A 16,627-nucleotide genomic window follows, 5' to 3' on the forward strand; every position below is an offset into this window, starting at 1 on the left:
TATCAACTTGATTACAATTAATTGGTAATAACGCCCAGATAAACAGTAACTATATGGCGGGCTTTGACTTTATGGAAAAAGTATCCAGATAATGTGCTTAAAATGAAAGTGTACCATTTTCCTTTTTTTTTTTCAGAATGACACAGAGCGAGCATGAGATGCATCCAGCTGCAGCCCCACAGCAGCCTGTAACTAAAAATAGCCTGTCACTAAAACCAATACTATAGCCATCTACTGGCTGCCATTAATCCCTACCACAATTATGTGAACTCCTTTTCTTTCCTAGATTCCTTTCCTCACTCCCTTTCCTCCTTTGCTAGCTTCATTTTTTTCCCTCTCTACTGGCAGTGGTTAACCCCTACGAACTCTTCCTTTTATTTTCTAGATTCCTTTCCACCTTTCCTCGCTCCCTTTCCTTTCCTTCTTTCCTAGCTTCCTTTCCTCCTTTCCTAATTTCCTTTCCTCTCTACTGGCCGTGGTTAAAGGGATCCCGAATATTTATCCCTTTAATCCCTACCACATAAATGTGAACTCCTCCTTTTCTTTACTAGGTTCCTTTCCTACTTTCCTAGCTCCCTTTCTTTTCCTCCTTTCCTAGCTTCCTTTGCTCCTTTCTTAACTTCCATATCTCCCTTTCCTTGTCTCCTTTCATAGCGCCTTTCTTCCTTTCCTAGCTCCCTTTTCTAGCTTCCTTTCCTTTACTCCTTTTCTTTCCTAGATTCCTTTCCTTCTTTCCACGCTCATTTTCCTTTCCTAACTCCATTTATTTTTCTCCTTTCCTAGCTTCCTTCCCTACCTCCCTTTCCTCTCCTCCTTCCATATCTCTCTTTCCTTATCTCATTTCCTTTCCTAGCTCCTTTCCTCCTTTACTAGCTCCCTTTCCTAGATTCCTGCCTTTCCTTCTTCCTTTCATTTCCTCTCTACTGGCCATGGTTAATCCTAGGAAAGGAGGAAAGGAAAGGAAGCTAGGAAAGGAGGAAAATAAAGGAGTTAGGAAAGGAGGAGGGGAAAGGGAGCAAGGAAAGGAAGAAAGGAATCTATGAAAGAAAATGAGGAAATTTTATAAATAAGGAAAGGGAGCTAGGAAAGGAGATAAAGAAAGGGAGATAGGGAAGGAGGCGAGGAAAGGGAGGTAAGGAAGGTAAGGAAGCTAGGAAAGGAGGAAAGGAAGCTATGAAAGGAAAGGATAAGGAAAGGGAGATAGGGAAGGAGGAGAGGAAAGCTAGGGAAGAAAAGGAAGCTAAGAAAGGAGAAAAAGAAACGGAGCTAGGAAAGGAGGAAAGGAAAGGGAGCGAGGAAAGGAATCTAGAAAAAAAAGGAGGAAAGAAAAGGAAGAAGGAAAGGAAGCAAGGAAAGGGATATAGGAAAGGTAAGGAGATAAGGAAAGGGAGCTAGGAAAGGAGGAAATTAAAGGGATCGAGGAAAGGGGGAAAGGAATCTAGGAAAGAAAAGGAGGAAAGGAAAAAAAGTTAGGAAAAGGGAGCTAAGAAAGGAGAAAAGTAACTAGGAAAGGTAAGGATATAAGGAAAATGAGATAAGGAAGGAGGAGAGAAAATGGAGGGAGGGAAGGAAAGGAAGCTAGGAAAGGAGGAAAGGAAGCTAGGAAAGGATGAAAAGAAAGGGGAGAGAGGGAAGGATGAAAGGAATCTAGGAAAGAAAAGGAGGAGTCCACATTTATGTGGTAGTGATTAACCACGGCCAGTAGAGAGGAAAGGAAAGGAAGAAGGACAGGAAGTTAGGAAAGGAGGAAAGGAAACTAGGAAAGAAGGAAAGGAAGCTAGGAAAGAAGGAAAGGAAAGGGAGCATGGAAAGAAGGAAAATAATCTAGGAAAGAAAAGGAAGAGTTCACATGAATGTGGTAGGGATTAACTAGGGCCAGTAGAGAGGTAAGGAAATGAAGTTAGAAAGGAGGGAAGGAAAGGAAGCTAGGAAAGGAGGAAAGGAGGAAAGGGAGTGAGGAAAGGAGGAAAGGAATCTAGGAAACAAAAGGAGGAGTTCACATGTATGTGGTAGGGATTAACCACGGCCAGTAGGTGGCGATAGTATTGGTTTTAGTGACAGGCTAGTTTTAGTAACAGGCTAGTTTTAGTCACACTTGAACAGAGTAAATAGAATGGCATCAAATGCATGGAAACCATGTGTTTTATGCAGGGACAGTTCCAGGCAAAAGCCACATGAGCAGTCACTTTGGACCCCCGGCCCTAAAAAAAACCCATACTATTAAGAGTAAGAATGTTAGAATACACAAGGTGCAATTTCGAAATTTGTAGTAATCTTGGCTGAATACCGACCAGGCAAGCAGGGCACGTGCCCATTGGCCCTGACCTCCAGGGGGCCCCCATTGGTTTTGTTAGTCATTCTCACTCAGAAATCATATTAACATGTCATAGGTCATTACAAAATGTGTAGAATTGCAGAAAACTTGCTTTAAAACTTAAATATGCACTATGCATAAATCGGTCCACCATTTCCTGGTTGCTAAAATTCTAATAGTTCGCTTAATTTCAGTTTATGAGACAAAACAAGCAAGTATAGTGTAGATAATCATTGTACCATCTAAACCGCTCTGAAATATATTTTCCATAACCAAAAATATTGTATTTTCAGGTGTTTGAAGCTGGTGTACAAAACTGAAAGTAAAAGATGCAACAACTAAACTTAAGAACGGGAAGCATAGAAATAGAACATAGAACAGATCTACCGCTTCTTAGACTTGCTTTCAATGAGAATGACAGATCTATAACACACATTTCAATGTGAATTTGGTAAGATTGCCCAAAAAGTTACATATTGCAGCTTTAACATTTTCTCTCCACCATCAAGAGGAGGGCCACTAAAATGTTTTGCCACGAGATGGGCTAAAAGGCTATAGCCGGCCCTGGTTTTATGTATTCGATACCATTCCACCGACTCTGCTCCAGCTATTACCATGAGCCCGTCCTCCCCAATTAAGATGCCACCGACCTCCTGTGATTGAGCATCATGGGTAAAAAGACACACACATTGTCACCATCTCGCAAACATTTCCGCAAACTTTCCTGTAGTCGCTTGGTCTGCTCATCTACATCGGGGATCACTGTTACGGAACTATCAGGCTTAAAACGTTTCCATTCCTGGCCAAATATGAGTGAAATCAAAACTACCGATCCAACAGCCACGGAGGCTGGCGAGGAAAAGGACTGGGCAGCAGCAAAAGCCTTTTTTGACAGTTTAAAAACAAAGAAACCTAGACCCGTAAGTGATACATTCGCATTTCTTGTTTGTCTTTTGCAGATAAAATAAGTGGCAATACGGGTATATTAGCCTATTGTTGCTAATCTTGTATCGTCATTTTTTTTTACTATTCTTGTTTTCCAAATAGCCCAAACCCCAGTATGCCGTTACTATCGCCGTCTCCTCTCGCACCCTGTTCAACATGGTTGCAGAGAGTAAGATCTACAAAGAAGACGGGGTCGAGACGTATGTGGCCTATCAACAGGAGCACGACAATGAGCCGCTCATGCCAGGGGTGGCGTTTCCTCTAGTGAAGGTAGGTTAATTCAGAGAGGGATTGAAGGATATGGCCTACCTGCATGTCTGTGCGTGGAAGAGGCAGAGGGTGCCTTTACAAAAGAAAGATTGCAGTAAAAGTGCAGTAACTGCAGTCGACTGTGGTGTTTTGGACGCAGTGATTGCAGAACTGCAGTTACACTGCAAAATGACTGCAGTAAAAAAAGTTATTTTGGACGCAGTATTTGCAGCATCCTGCAGTTATACTGCATTCTAAGTACAGTGTACTGCAGCTATACTGCACTCTAACTGCAATATTTTCTGTAAAGGTGGGGTAGCCCAATAATGGACTAAAGGAGCCTAACATTACTCGTTATAGTCCAAGGACCTTACATTTTTCTATTTATAGGCAAATTGGCTCTGGCAGCAAAAACAGCCAAATACTTAATTTAAACGCAAATCGATTCTCAATTGCAGTGAGGTTCTAGAAACAAAGTCCTCTACTTTCATATCACATCAAAATAATTTCACAAATGCAAAATATACACTTACTGTACACCAGTGGCGGTTAGTGCCTTTCAAGATTAGGAAGGACGACTGTTTTATTTTTTATGAGCATGGCCTTATTTATATTCCATTCACCCAGCTCAATGTAACATCGATAGGTTTAGGCTACTACATGATACTCGAATTTGGTGCACAACAGTTGTCTGTGACCAGGTGCAAAAACCTCCAAGTCAAACCTTCATATCCGCTACACAGCCTACATCGTTACCATATTAACGTTATAGTCAACAAACTAAAACTAACGCATTAGTAAACCCACAATACAATCCATGTGTACAATCACGCAGTACAGCAAGCAGTTTAGCAGTTACAACGGCGGCCCCGGTGACAATAAATGAATACAACTGAAAGCTTACCTTGACTTGGAAGTTTTGCAGTGTTGGATAGGCTTAGCCAGCTAGCTAGCATAAATAGCATTCCTCTCTGAGGCAGGTTGTTGAGTAGGTTGAATTAGCTGCATTAGCTAACTAAGTGAAGGGTAAACTCGGAAGGAAAAAAATACAATGAAATATAGCTAGCTCTCTGTTGCGTTTCCTTAATTTTTGAAGAAATTAATTTGTTAAACTGTTCAACTATTGAGTCAACTACACACCACACTTTATGCACTGCAGTAATAGCTAGCTGTAGCTTATGCTTTCAGTACTAGATTAATTATCTGATTCTTTGATTGGATGGACAAGATGTTAGTTCATACTGCAAGAGCTCTGATAGGTTGGAGGACGTCCTCCGAAAGTCGTCATAATTACTGTATAAGTCTATGAGAGGGGGTGGGAACTAGGGGTGTGAACGTTAAAATGTTTAAACCAAAAAAATAGGATCCTTTAACATTAAGAAAAATCATTTTTTAAAATCACATTGCAGCTGGCTGGCCTGCTCTTTCTCTTTGCTAATGATTTGTGTGTCTTCAGTCTTTTACGTGTAGAATATCCTAGTCTATTGATTGATGATATGCCCTTCTTTACTGAAGTTGCCAGATACAACTTGATTGCCGATAGATAGGCCTAGTGCATGGTTCTGACTCCGTCTACCTGGTGGCCGACCTACCTATACTGTGCCCCTCCCCTCTCTCTCCAACCCTTGGTAGCTCGCTATGAAAGATGCAAGTGTTTGTTTTCGGAAGTATGGCAACTAATCAGTCTCCTCGTTCCAAAATTACTGAATTTTAGGAGTTCATTCCTAGTGGAAGATGTTTTCTTTCTACTAAAATGTCACGGTATTTAGATTTTTTTTGTTGGGAGAGTGGTCTGCGCGCAGGCAGCTCAAGTTTATTTGATTGACAATTCTGGTCGCCTAGTGATGGATGTTAAGCGGCATTCCTTTACAGACATGTAAAATGCCTGTTCAGTAGCAATTCGGTTTTTAAAAAGTACCCTTACAGACAAACAAACATGCTGTAGCCAAGGTGCATTCAAGGGTATATGACTGCGGTAGATATACAATGCATTCGGAAAGTATTCAGACCCCTTCACTTTTTCCAAATTTTTTTATGTTACAGCCTTATTCTAAAATAGATTACATTTGTTTTTGTTCCTCATCAATTTACACACTATACTATAATGACAAAGAAAAAAACAGGTTTTTAGAAATGTTTGCTAAAAAAAGAAAACTAACATTTACATAAGTATTCAGACCCTTTACTCAGTACTTTGTTGAAGCGCCTTTGGCAGCGATTACATCCTCAAGTCTTCTTGGGTGTGACACTACAAGCTTGGCACACCTGTATTTGGGTAGTTTCTCCCGTCCTTCTCTGCAGATCCTCTCAAGCTCTGTCAGGTTGGATGGGGAGCGACGCTCCACAGCTACTTTCAAGTCTTTCCAGAGATGTTCGATCGGGTTCAAGTCCGTGCTCTGGCTGGGCCACTCTAGGACACTCAGAGACTTGTCCCGAAGCAATTCCTGCGTTGTCTTGGCTGTGTGCTTAGGGTCGTTGTCCTGTTGGAAGGTGAACCTTTGCCCCAGTCTGAGGTCCTGAGCGTTCTGGAGCAGGTTTTCATCAAGGATCTCTCTGTACTTTTCTCAGTTCATCTTTCCCTCAATCCTGAGTAGTCTCCCTGCCGCTGAAAAACATCCCCACAGCATGATGCTGCCACACCATGCTTCACCATAGGGATGGTGCCAGGTTTCCTCCAGACATGATGCTTGGCATTCAGGCCAAAGAGTTTAATCTTGTTTTCATCAGACCAGAGAATCGTGCTTCTGATGGTCTGAGAGTCCATTAGGTGCCTTTTGGCAAACTCCAAGCGGGCTGTCGTGCTTTTTACTAAGTAGTGACTTCCGTCTGGCCGCTCTACCATAAAGGCCTGATTGGTGGAGTGCTGCAGAGATGGTTGTCCTTCTGGAAGGTTCTCCCATTTCCACAGAGGAACTCTGGAGCTCTGTCAGAACCATTGGGTTCTTGGTCACCTACCTGACCAAGGCCGTTCTCCCCCGATTGCTCAGTTTGGCCGGGCGGCCAGCTCTAGGAAGTGTCTTGGGGGTTCCAAACTTCTTCCATTTTTAAGAATGATGGAGGCCACTGTTCTTGGGGACCTTCAATGCTTCAGAAATATTTTGGTACCCTTCCCCAGATCTGTACCTTGACACAATCTTGTCTCTGAGCTCTACGGACAATTCCTTCGACCTCATGGCTTGGTTTTTACTCTGACATGCACTGTCAACTGTGGGACCTTATATAGACAGGTGTGTGTGCCTTTCCAAATAATGTCCAAGCAATTGAATTTACCACAGGTGGACTCCAATCAAGTTGTAGAAACATGATCAATGGAAACAGGGTGCACCTGAGCTCAATTTTGAGTCTCATAGTAAAGGATCTGAATACTTATGTAAATAAGGTATTTCTGTTTTATTTGTAAGAAAAATAAAAAATCTAAACATCTGTTTTTGCTCCTTCATGTTTAAAATTGGTCATTTGTCACATCCTTAGTGAGAACCATGAGCCCCCCAAGGTTTTGTATTGAAGTCAATGTACCCAGAGGAGGACGGAAAATGGCTGTCCTCCGGCTACTCCATGGTGCTGTTGAGGCTACTGTAGTCCTTCAATGCAAAACAGTATTTTAATCAGTTATTTGGTGACGTGAATATATTTACTGTATCTAAAATTGATAACTTAAAAAAAATACACACTATTGAAACATTTCTGAAATTCACTGAGTAGGATGGTATTTCCTGTCCTCCTCTGCTGTACAATGTTTTAAAACAGTTGCAGCCAACAGTATTTTTCAGTGACAACACGTTTGTGGCGTCCTTGGAGACGCAGATAGCTAATTAGCACGGGTAGTCGACTCTGTCTTCCGTCTGTTGTCTGTAAACAAGCTCTGTAAAATGGAAATATGTCCATGTGGGGGAGTCTTAACCCTATAAAGGTGTTTTAGGAATTTAACCTTAACATTTTTATAATAATGATAATTCTTGCTGATATGAAATATACGTTCTTTGTTTCCAAAGCCATACCGCAAGCGATCCGTGCTAACGTTTAGAGCTAGCATCAGGGCTGTTAACAACTCCCCCAGCCAGAAGATACTATTGTCAATAGGCACTAAAGGTTATTAGTGTCTATGAATGGGCTGGGATTGCCTTACAACTATATATAAATTCCTTATTGTAGGTGAAGGAGAAACCTCACTCAATATTGCCATTGTCTTGAGGCCTAGCTGAAATGTGTGTAATGCATCCAGAATAGGTTTTTGCTCAGAATTACAATAGCCAATGTTGTTTACCACTGTTACATTTTTACATTTACATTTTAGTCATTTAGCAGACGCTCTTATCCAGAGCGACTTACAGGAGCAATTAGGGTTAAGTGCCTTGCTCAAGGGCACATTTACGTCATTTAGCAGACGCTCTTATCCAGAGCGACTTACAAATTGGTGCATTCACCCTATAGCCAGTTGGAAAACCACTTTACACTTTTTTTTTCTATGCATGGATGCCATTGTGGCAGGTTAATCTGGTTCTTCTACTATAATGGTAGCAGCCACAGGAGTCAAAATTATATGACCATTAGACCATGTTTGAATCAATAGCTGAATGACAAATGTTTAACTCGAGGGAAGACCTCTTGTAATAACATTTATAGTTGGGTGGATTTCTGTTGGGTGGATTGTTGCACAATTGCTGTTATACTAATCTATAATGAGCCTTTTAGCTAATCAGTGGGCAAGGCCAGCCCCCCTGCCAAGATGGGCCAGCCTGTTTTTCTCAGGCTGAGGTCACGCAAACTCATATTCAAAGTGAAACAGGGCTTCAGCAAAGATACTTGTTCTGACACTGTCATCAGTTAGACAACATCATGGATTGTAAAAAACTGAAAGGATGGGTGTCACTGCTTATAAACTTGGAGCACATTCCACATTGTCATCTCACTCAAAACATCCTATTTTTTTGGGCAGCTAAAACCATGATTTGGACAAACAGTAAAGTGCATTTGCCTCACGATTCCTGTAATGAAACTGAGCACCCTGGCCCTGTGCCTGTTTCACAGGGACCTGCTGCTGTAATGAGCAAGCCACTCTCCTCTTCCCCCATGCGCTTGAGAGAGAAATGTGGTCTAATCGTTTAACATTTCAAAATGCAATTGCGGGAAATCACCGCTTTGGAAGTTTAGTCTCTTTGTCCCGTTTGAAGAGTGGAGGGCCTCAGCTTTCTCAATAGTCAGCTCAATAGTTTTACAACCAAGATATTTGATATTGCTTTGAGATATGGAGCGGCGTGCGCCGAAATGCACACCGGCCTTTGCGAGGGTATAGGCCGATAGGTCTCATGGGTAGTAGCCTACAACTGCAACATGTTTTTAGGACATAAAATGTACTGTTGGTTGAATACATGGCTACTAGCAGTGGGTATTATATTTAGAGTTATCGATCTAGTTAATGTGTTTTGAGTTTCCACTTCCTCGTGTTGTATCCCAAATTTAATTAGCCTAATGATATTCAAGGTGCACATAAAGATGTATCTCTATTGAACAAAAAAATTCTGGAGTCCTATTTTGACAGTAAAATATAGCAAATATAGTCTTAATTGTCATCCCATAATTCATGACAATCACTGGGTTAGGTTGCACAAAATGTATTGAGTCATGCATTCCTGCTTGTACGTGTTAGATGAAACAACTTAGTCTGTCTATTTATTACACTTCTTAATAAAGCACTATGAATGACTTCATAAAATGATTACTCGTAATTTGGGGGGCTGGTGCCAACAACTGTAAAAGTTAGTAGCACCAGTGACACCAGGGGAAAATGTTAGCCTGGAGCCCTGTAATAGTAATTGACCTAGAGACTGCTGCCCTATGTACATAGTCATTGAACACTGGTCACTTTAATAATATTTACATACTGTTTTACCTACTTTGTGTGTATACTGTATTCTAGTCAAGGCTCATCCTATATAACTACTGCTGTACACACCTTTTCTATTCATACATTTTCCATTATGTCTATACACACCATCATATAAACTCAGCAAAACAAGAAATGTCCCTTTTTCAGGACCCTGTCTTTCAAAGATAATTTGTAAAAATCCAAATAACTTCACAGATCTCAATTGTAAAGGGTTTAAACACTGTTTCGCATGCTTGTTCAATGAACCATAAACAATTAATGAACATGCACGTGTGGAACGGTCGTTAAGACACTAACAGCTTACAGACGGTAGGCAATTAAGGTCACAGTTATGAAAACTTAGGACACTAAAGAGGCCTTTCTACTGACCTGCTCATCTGCGTGAACGTGCCTTAGGCATGCTGCAAGGAGGCATGAGGACTGCAGATGTGGCCAGGGCAATAAATTGCAATGTCCGTACTGTGAGACGCCTAAGACAGCGCTACAGGGAGACAGGACAGACCGCTGATCGTCCTCGCAGTGGCAGACCACATGTAACAACACCTGCACAGGATTGGTACATCCGAACATCACACCTGTGGGACAGGTACAGGATGGCAACAACAACTGCCCGAGTTACACCAGGAACGCACAATCCCTCCATCAGTGCTCAGACTGTCCGCTATAGGCTGAGAGAGGCTGGACTGAGGGCTTGTAGGCCTGTTGTAAGGCAGGTCCTCACCAGACATCACCGGCAACAACGTCGCCTATGGGCACAAACCCACCGTCGGGACTGGCAAAAAGTGCTCTTCACTGACGAGTCGCGGTTTTGTCTCACCAGGGGTGATGGTCGGATTCGCGTTTATCGTCGAAGAAATGAGCGTTACACCGAGGCCTGTACTCTGGAGCGGGATCAATTTGGAGGTGGAGGGTCCGTCATGGTCTGGGGCGGTGTGTCACAGCATCATCGGACTGAGCTTGTTGTCATTGCAGGCAATCTCAACGCTGTGCGTTACAGGGAAGACATCCTCCTCCCTCATGTGGTACCCTTTCTGCAGGCTCATCCTGACATGACCCTCCAGCATGACAATGCCACCAGCCATACTGCTCGTTCTGTGCGTGATTTCCTGCAAGACAGGAATGTCAGTGTTCTTCCATTGCCAGCGAAGAGCCCAGATCTCAATCCCATTGGGCACGTCTGGGACCTGTTGGATCGGTGTTATGTGAATTATTTAACAAACTATTTTAGTGTCTCTGTGCGTCTCCCAAAAGGTTGTAAGTCTTTTGGGATTTAAGTAACGGCCAGAGTCCCGGTCTGCATTGTCAGAGATATTTATTCATTGAGAATTCTGCCATCACAATTTCAGAGTCCATCTTTTATACTCATACAAAAAGAAATCCCTTCCATCTGTAGGCGGGCTGTAGTTTTCCACTCTAAAACTGCTCTACTGACCTTCAGTTCACACACATGCATACACACATGCATACACACACACACACACACACACACACACACATATCCTACTCCCTGCTTTACTCAGTTATTGCCGTTCTCACAATATTCTGCACCATGTTTTCATAACAGTTTCTCCCCTCCCTAAATTGGGAGGCCTCTTTATCTTAGTTTCTCAGTTGTCTTTGTTGTCTGGCCTAACTCTTACTCACATTGCTAAATAGTGGCTCAATGCCATAGCCTTTACTGGTCCTACACTCACACATTTCTAACACATTATACACCGTTTCAGGGTGTAATAATTAGTCATTAATAATTAATCTATCAATCGGAGGGTGAGGGCTAGGGCCATCCCCCCTCAGAAATGTCCGGGAACTTGCAAGTGCCTTGTGGAAGAGTGGGGTAACATCTCACAGCAAGAACTGGCAAATCTGGTGCAGTCCATGAGGAGGAGATGAACCGCAGTACTTAATGTAGCTGGTGGCCACACCAGATACTGACTGTTACTTTTGATTTTGACCCCCCTTTTTTTCAGGGACACATTCCATTTCTGCTAGTCACATGTCTGTGGAACTTGTTCAGTTTATGTCTCAGTTGTTGACTCTTGTTATGTTCATGCAAATATTTACACATGTTAAGTTTGCTGAAAATAAACGCAGTTGACAGTGAGAGGACGTTTTCTTTATATGTATATTCCGTCTATCTAATAACTCTATATTAAATTCCTTTATTTTTATTTAGGGGATTTGTGTGTTTTTTTTGTATTGTTCGCTATTATTAATATCACTACTGCACTGTTGGCGCTAGAAACATCATTTCGCTACACCCACGATAACATCTGCAAAATGTCTATGCGGCCAATAACATTTGAAGGTATGTGTTGATTCAGGAGAACATATATGACGGGCACTAATTAGCAATATAGGCTAAGTTGCTAGCTTGGCTTTTATAACGTGGAATGTTTAAGCAGACAGAACAGAACAAAAGCAGCACAGAGTGACACCAGCGAAGATGCTGAGACAAACAAAATGGTTAGAGAAGAGGCACAGTTATAGTGGTGAGTTGTCTCCAGTGGTGTTTTTACATATTTGTTTTAAACATGAGCTGGTTAAAAAAGAGGACCATGTCTCGCCAATCACTGGTACAGAAAATGGTTGAGAAATGCTGTACTTTACTGCCAATGTTATGTCAGCACTACTGCCTGTGTGTAGGGTCAGGGTGAAGGGTGCATCTATGGTTGGTGGTATCATGATGGTGGGAGGGATGGTGGTGTGAGTTGGTGGTGTACGCAGCGATGTGGATAAAATGCCAGGACTGAATTCTTGTCCCAGTCCGCCCCTGTGCATTTATCAGTGCATTTGTGCACACCCTGCAGGCTCTGATGTCTGTGAACGCACGGCTGAGGCACCTCTACCCCGACAGCGAAGAGCTGTTTGACATCGTCCTGATGACTAATAACCACGCCCAGGTCGGAGTGCGCCTCATCAACAGCATCAACCACTACGGTTCGTGGTCGACACGCTCAGCCATGCCTACTACAGTGCTATAAGCAGAGAAATACAATGACCAGTAATTGGAGTACCGGTAATTATATTTCTATGGTTATAAGACGCGCTTATTGTGAGCTGCATTTCATTGAATGATGGGTATTTTTGACCAAATATGTTTTTAGTGGTTGTATGCATGTTTTGCATGGATGTTAGTGGCAATCTTTGGCTACCAGCCTGATGATACCATCACATTTGTATGGGGTTCTGATACGTTTTTGTTTTTCACTCTACCTGACAGATTTAACCATTGAGAGGTTCTGTATGACGGGAGGGCAAAGCCCCATTGGCTATCTGAAGGCCTATCTGACCAACCTGTACCTCTCCAAGGATGGAGAGAAAGTCATGGAGGCCATTGAGGAGGGTAGTTGAAAATGCTGCTTTCCTTTGTCCTCTAGGGATTAAACTGGTTTAGGTTAGCATGGATGCTAAATTGGTAACAGAGTAAAAAACTGTAGATGTACATTGTGGTAACACTTTTTATAGGTATGATATAGCCTACATATATGATACCGTTGTAATGCATTTTTAAGACTTATGAGCATGTATAAGCCCCTTTTTTATAATGTCTTTATAAATAGGCATTGCAGCAGCGACCATGTTTGCATCTGGAGATGTGGAGAACAAGCTTTCCGACACACAGCTGAAAGTTGCCTTTGACGGGGACGCTGTCCTCTTCTCTGACGAGTCGGAGATCATCGTGAAACAACACGGCCTGGACACGTTCTTTGAGCATGAGAAGGAGTTTGAGAACAAACCTCTTGCACAGGTGTTCATGAGAGTATATGCCTCCTATTTTATGTTAGCTTTTGACATGATTCCAAATGTTCTTTCTTTGGGTAACACTTTATTTGGAGTCTCCCTATAGAGGGTTATAGATGTTCAACTTACTATCAACAAACTTTTTAACTAACACACCCACTTACCCTAATCCTAGACCTTAACAAGTTGTTGCATATCATCCGTGGCTGTTGATAGTTTGAGCATTTAAATACCATCTATAATAGGGGACTATCCAAATAAAGTGGAACCCAATGATGTATTTGCTTTAATAAAAAATTTAATAATACTATGCTAACCCTATGTCTCATTCACTCAGGGTCCCTTAAAGTGTTTCCTGGAGGTGCTGGGGAAGCTCCAGAGGAAGTTCTATGCCAAGAACGAGCGTATGACCTGCCCCATTCGTACCTACCTAGTAACATCCCGCAGCGCAGCCAGCTCAGGGGCCCGCGTCCTCAAGACCCTCAGGAGCTGGGGCCTGGAGATCGACGAGGCCCTGTTCCTAGCCGGGGCCCCTAAAGGGCCCCTCCTGCAGAAGATCCGTCCCCACATCTTCTTTGATGACCAGATGTTCCACATCGAGGGGGCCAAGGAGCTGGGTACTATCGCGGCACACGTGCCTTATGGGATTGGACAGAAGTACCACAAGGAGAAACTTAGTGAGCAGCCTGCCAAAGACACAAAGTAGTGAGCCTCCTAGGGGTGGGAAGGTATCATACATTATGCAAATAGTTAGTTGCGCACAACCCTGTCATCAGCGGTAGGTTTTGTTTTGTGCTGGATTTTGTATTAAAAGTGCCTTTATCAGAATATACTGTAGTAAAAATGTAGTAGTACTCACTTCAGGGATTTTTGCTAGAATAAAACAAGTTTTACAATGTCACCTGATGTTCTCGTTCATAAGGAGAATACTTTAATGCAATATTCATCATATTCCAGTTGTTAATTACAGAATTATCTATCTAGTTTTTGTAAGAATGTATGTGTTCACATTTCACACACACAAGTGTTTTTTATATCTTTAGAGAAGAACATTTGGTCTCATTTGCTGCAGAGACCAACATGTACACTACCTGTGAAAAGTTTTAGAGCACCTACTCATTCAAGGGTTTTTCTTAATTTTTACTATTTTCTACATTGTAGAATAATAGTGAAGACATCAAAATTATGAAATAACACGTATGGAATCATGTAGTAACCAAAAAAGTGTTAAACAAATCAAAATATATTTGAGATTCTTCAAATAGCCACCCTTTGCCTTGATGACTGCTTTGCCCACTCTTGGCATTCTCTCAACCAGCTTCACCTGGAATGCTTTTCCAACAGTCTTGAAGGAGTTCCCACATGCTGAGCACTTGTTGGCTGCTTTTCCTTCACTCTGCCGTCCGACTCATCCCAAACCAGCTCAATTGGGTTGAGGTCGGGGGTTTGTGGAGGCCAGGTAATCTGATGCAGCACTCATCACTCTCCTTCTTGGTAAAAATATCCCTTACACAGCCTGGAGGTGTGTTGGGTCATTGTCCTGTTGAAAAACAAATGATAGTCCCACTAAGCCCAAACCAGATGGGCCATGAAGGCCTGATTCACACAGTCTCCTCTGAACAGTTGATGTTGATGTGTCTGTTACTTGAACTCTGTGAAGCATTTATTTGGGCTGCAATTTCTGAGGCTGGCAACTCTAATGAACTTATCCTCTACAGCAGAGGTAACTCTGGGTCTTCCATTCCTGTGGCAGTCCTCATGAGAGCCAGTTGCATCATAGCACTTGATGGTTTTTGCGACTGCACTTGAAGAAACTTCAAAAGTTCTTGAAATGTTCCATATTGACTGACCTTCATGTCTTAAAGTAATGATGGACTGTCGTTTCTCTTTGCTTATTTGAGCTGTTCTTGCCATAATATGGACTTGGTCTTTTACCAAATAGGGCTATCTTCTGTATAGATACCTTGTCACAACACAACTGATTGGCTCAAACGCATTAAGAAGGAAAGAAATTCCACTAATTAACTTTTAAGAAAGCACACCTGTTAATTAAAATGCTTTCCAGGTGACTACCTCATGAAGCTGGTTGAGAGAATGCCAAGAGTGGAAAGCTGTCATCAAGGCAAAGGGTGGCTATTTGAAGAATCTCAAATATAAAATATATTTTGATTTGTTTAACACTTTTTTGGTTACTACATGATTCCATATGTGTTATTTCATAGTTTTGATGTCTTCACCATTATTCTACAATGTAGAAAATAGTAAATCCCTTGAATTAGGTGTTCTAAAACTTTTGACCAGTAGTGTATTTTACAGTTAACTGCCAAAATAATGGAAGCAGTTGAGTAAATGAGGGATACAACGTATATTGAAATCAGGCACTGAATGGTTTGATAAGCATGACAACTATGTAAACCATTTGCGATGGCCGTCTCAGTCACCAGATTTCCACCCAATTGGACACTTATGGGAGATTCTGGAGCGGCGCCTGAGACGAGTTTTCCACCACCATCAACAAAACACCAAACGATGGAATTTCTCGTGGAAGAAGGGTGTCGCGTCCCTCCAATAGAGTTCCAGACACGTGTAGAGTCTATGCCAAGGTGCATTGAAGCTGTTCTGGCTCGTGGTGGCCCAACGCGCTATTAAGACATTTTATTTAGGTGTTTCCATTATTTTGACCTGTATATTCTCAACACTCCTGCATCTAGACTTGCGGTTTATCATAGCTTTGAAATCCTTTGCATAGAGGAACGGCAAGGATATGTGCATAGTGAATGTATGAAAGGGAGCATTTACAAGGTAGAATGCTAATTGATATGAAAGTGATGCGTTTTGGTTTTCATGCTTAGGCTACCATATAAAATAGGCTTTATTACATTTATTTACACTTAATATCTATTCCACTTTTTACTATCCATTCATTGTTCTAATAAAGGGTTCTTCAATTCCGGTCCTGGAGGGCCGAAACACTTCTGTTTTTTTATTTCTACCTGGTAGTTAATTGCACTCACCTGGTGTCCCAGGTCTGAATTAGCCCCTGATTAGAAGGAGAGGATGAAAAACAGACCGGAATTGAAGAACCCTGTTCTAATATATTCGGTTTTCCTATTCCATAAAAAAATTACTTTTTAAACGCAATAAACCTCACCTTGCTCTTAAAGCTATATCAAAATATCAAGCAAGCTAGTTGACCATATCTGCTGTTCCACTTGTAAAATGTTACACGTCCGGCGTTACGCTTACAGTTTAAAGTTGAATATACATAATGCGAAAGGACAGTCTCATGTTGCACATGTAGTGTTTTTCTTTTTAAACTCTAATTTCTATATTTAAGAAGATCAAGTCTGTCTTTTTGTAAACGTTTAACTGAGAATAAAGGGTTTATCGTGTGCATATAGCAGTACGGTTGCAGGGAGGTTGAAAAAGGTTCGAAACAGAATTGAACGGTTGATTTTGTTTTTATGTATTATCAAATCTCACCAATAGAT

General features: G+C 41.8%; 2 protein-coding genes across 2 annotated transcripts in view; both read left to right on the forward strand.

Moving 5' to 3' along the window:
- Positions 1 to 3,123: 3,123 nt before the first annotated feature.
- LOC311108357 (cytosolic 5'-nucleotidase 1A-like) overlaps positions 3,124 to 16,627 on the forward strand; it is a gene marked incomplete at both ends in the record, with an annotated part of 49,220 nt that continues 35,716 nt past the window's right edge. Inside the window, 2 exons of the mRNA XM_084150991.1 lie at positions 3,124 to 3,234; positions 3,362 to 3,529. Of these exons, the coding sequence (XP_084007117.1) occupies positions 3,124 to 3,234; positions 3,362 to 3,529 (279 nt within the window). The remainder of the gene's footprint in view (positions 3,235 to 3,361; positions 3,530 to 16,627) is intronic.
- Positions 11,951 to 13,842, forward strand: LOC311108064 (cytosolic 5'-nucleotidase 1A-like; the record flags this gene model as incomplete). Its single annotated transcript, XM_084150711.1, has 5 exons — positions 11,951 to 11,968; positions 12,203 to 12,332; positions 12,616 to 12,738; positions 12,956 to 13,155; positions 13,474 to 13,842. The coding sequence occupies 5 exons, from the start codon at positions 11,951 to 11,953 to the stop codon at positions 13,840 to 13,842; spliced, it is 840 nt and encodes a 279-aa protein (XP_084006837.1).

Source organism: Coregonus lavaretus (assembly GCF_964263955.1).
Source record: "Coregonus lavaretus genome assembly, chromosome: 33".
In the NCBI taxonomy this organism is placed as follows: domain Eukaryota; kingdom Metazoa; phylum Chordata; class Actinopteri; order Salmoniformes; family Salmonidae; genus Coregonus; species Coregonus lavaretus.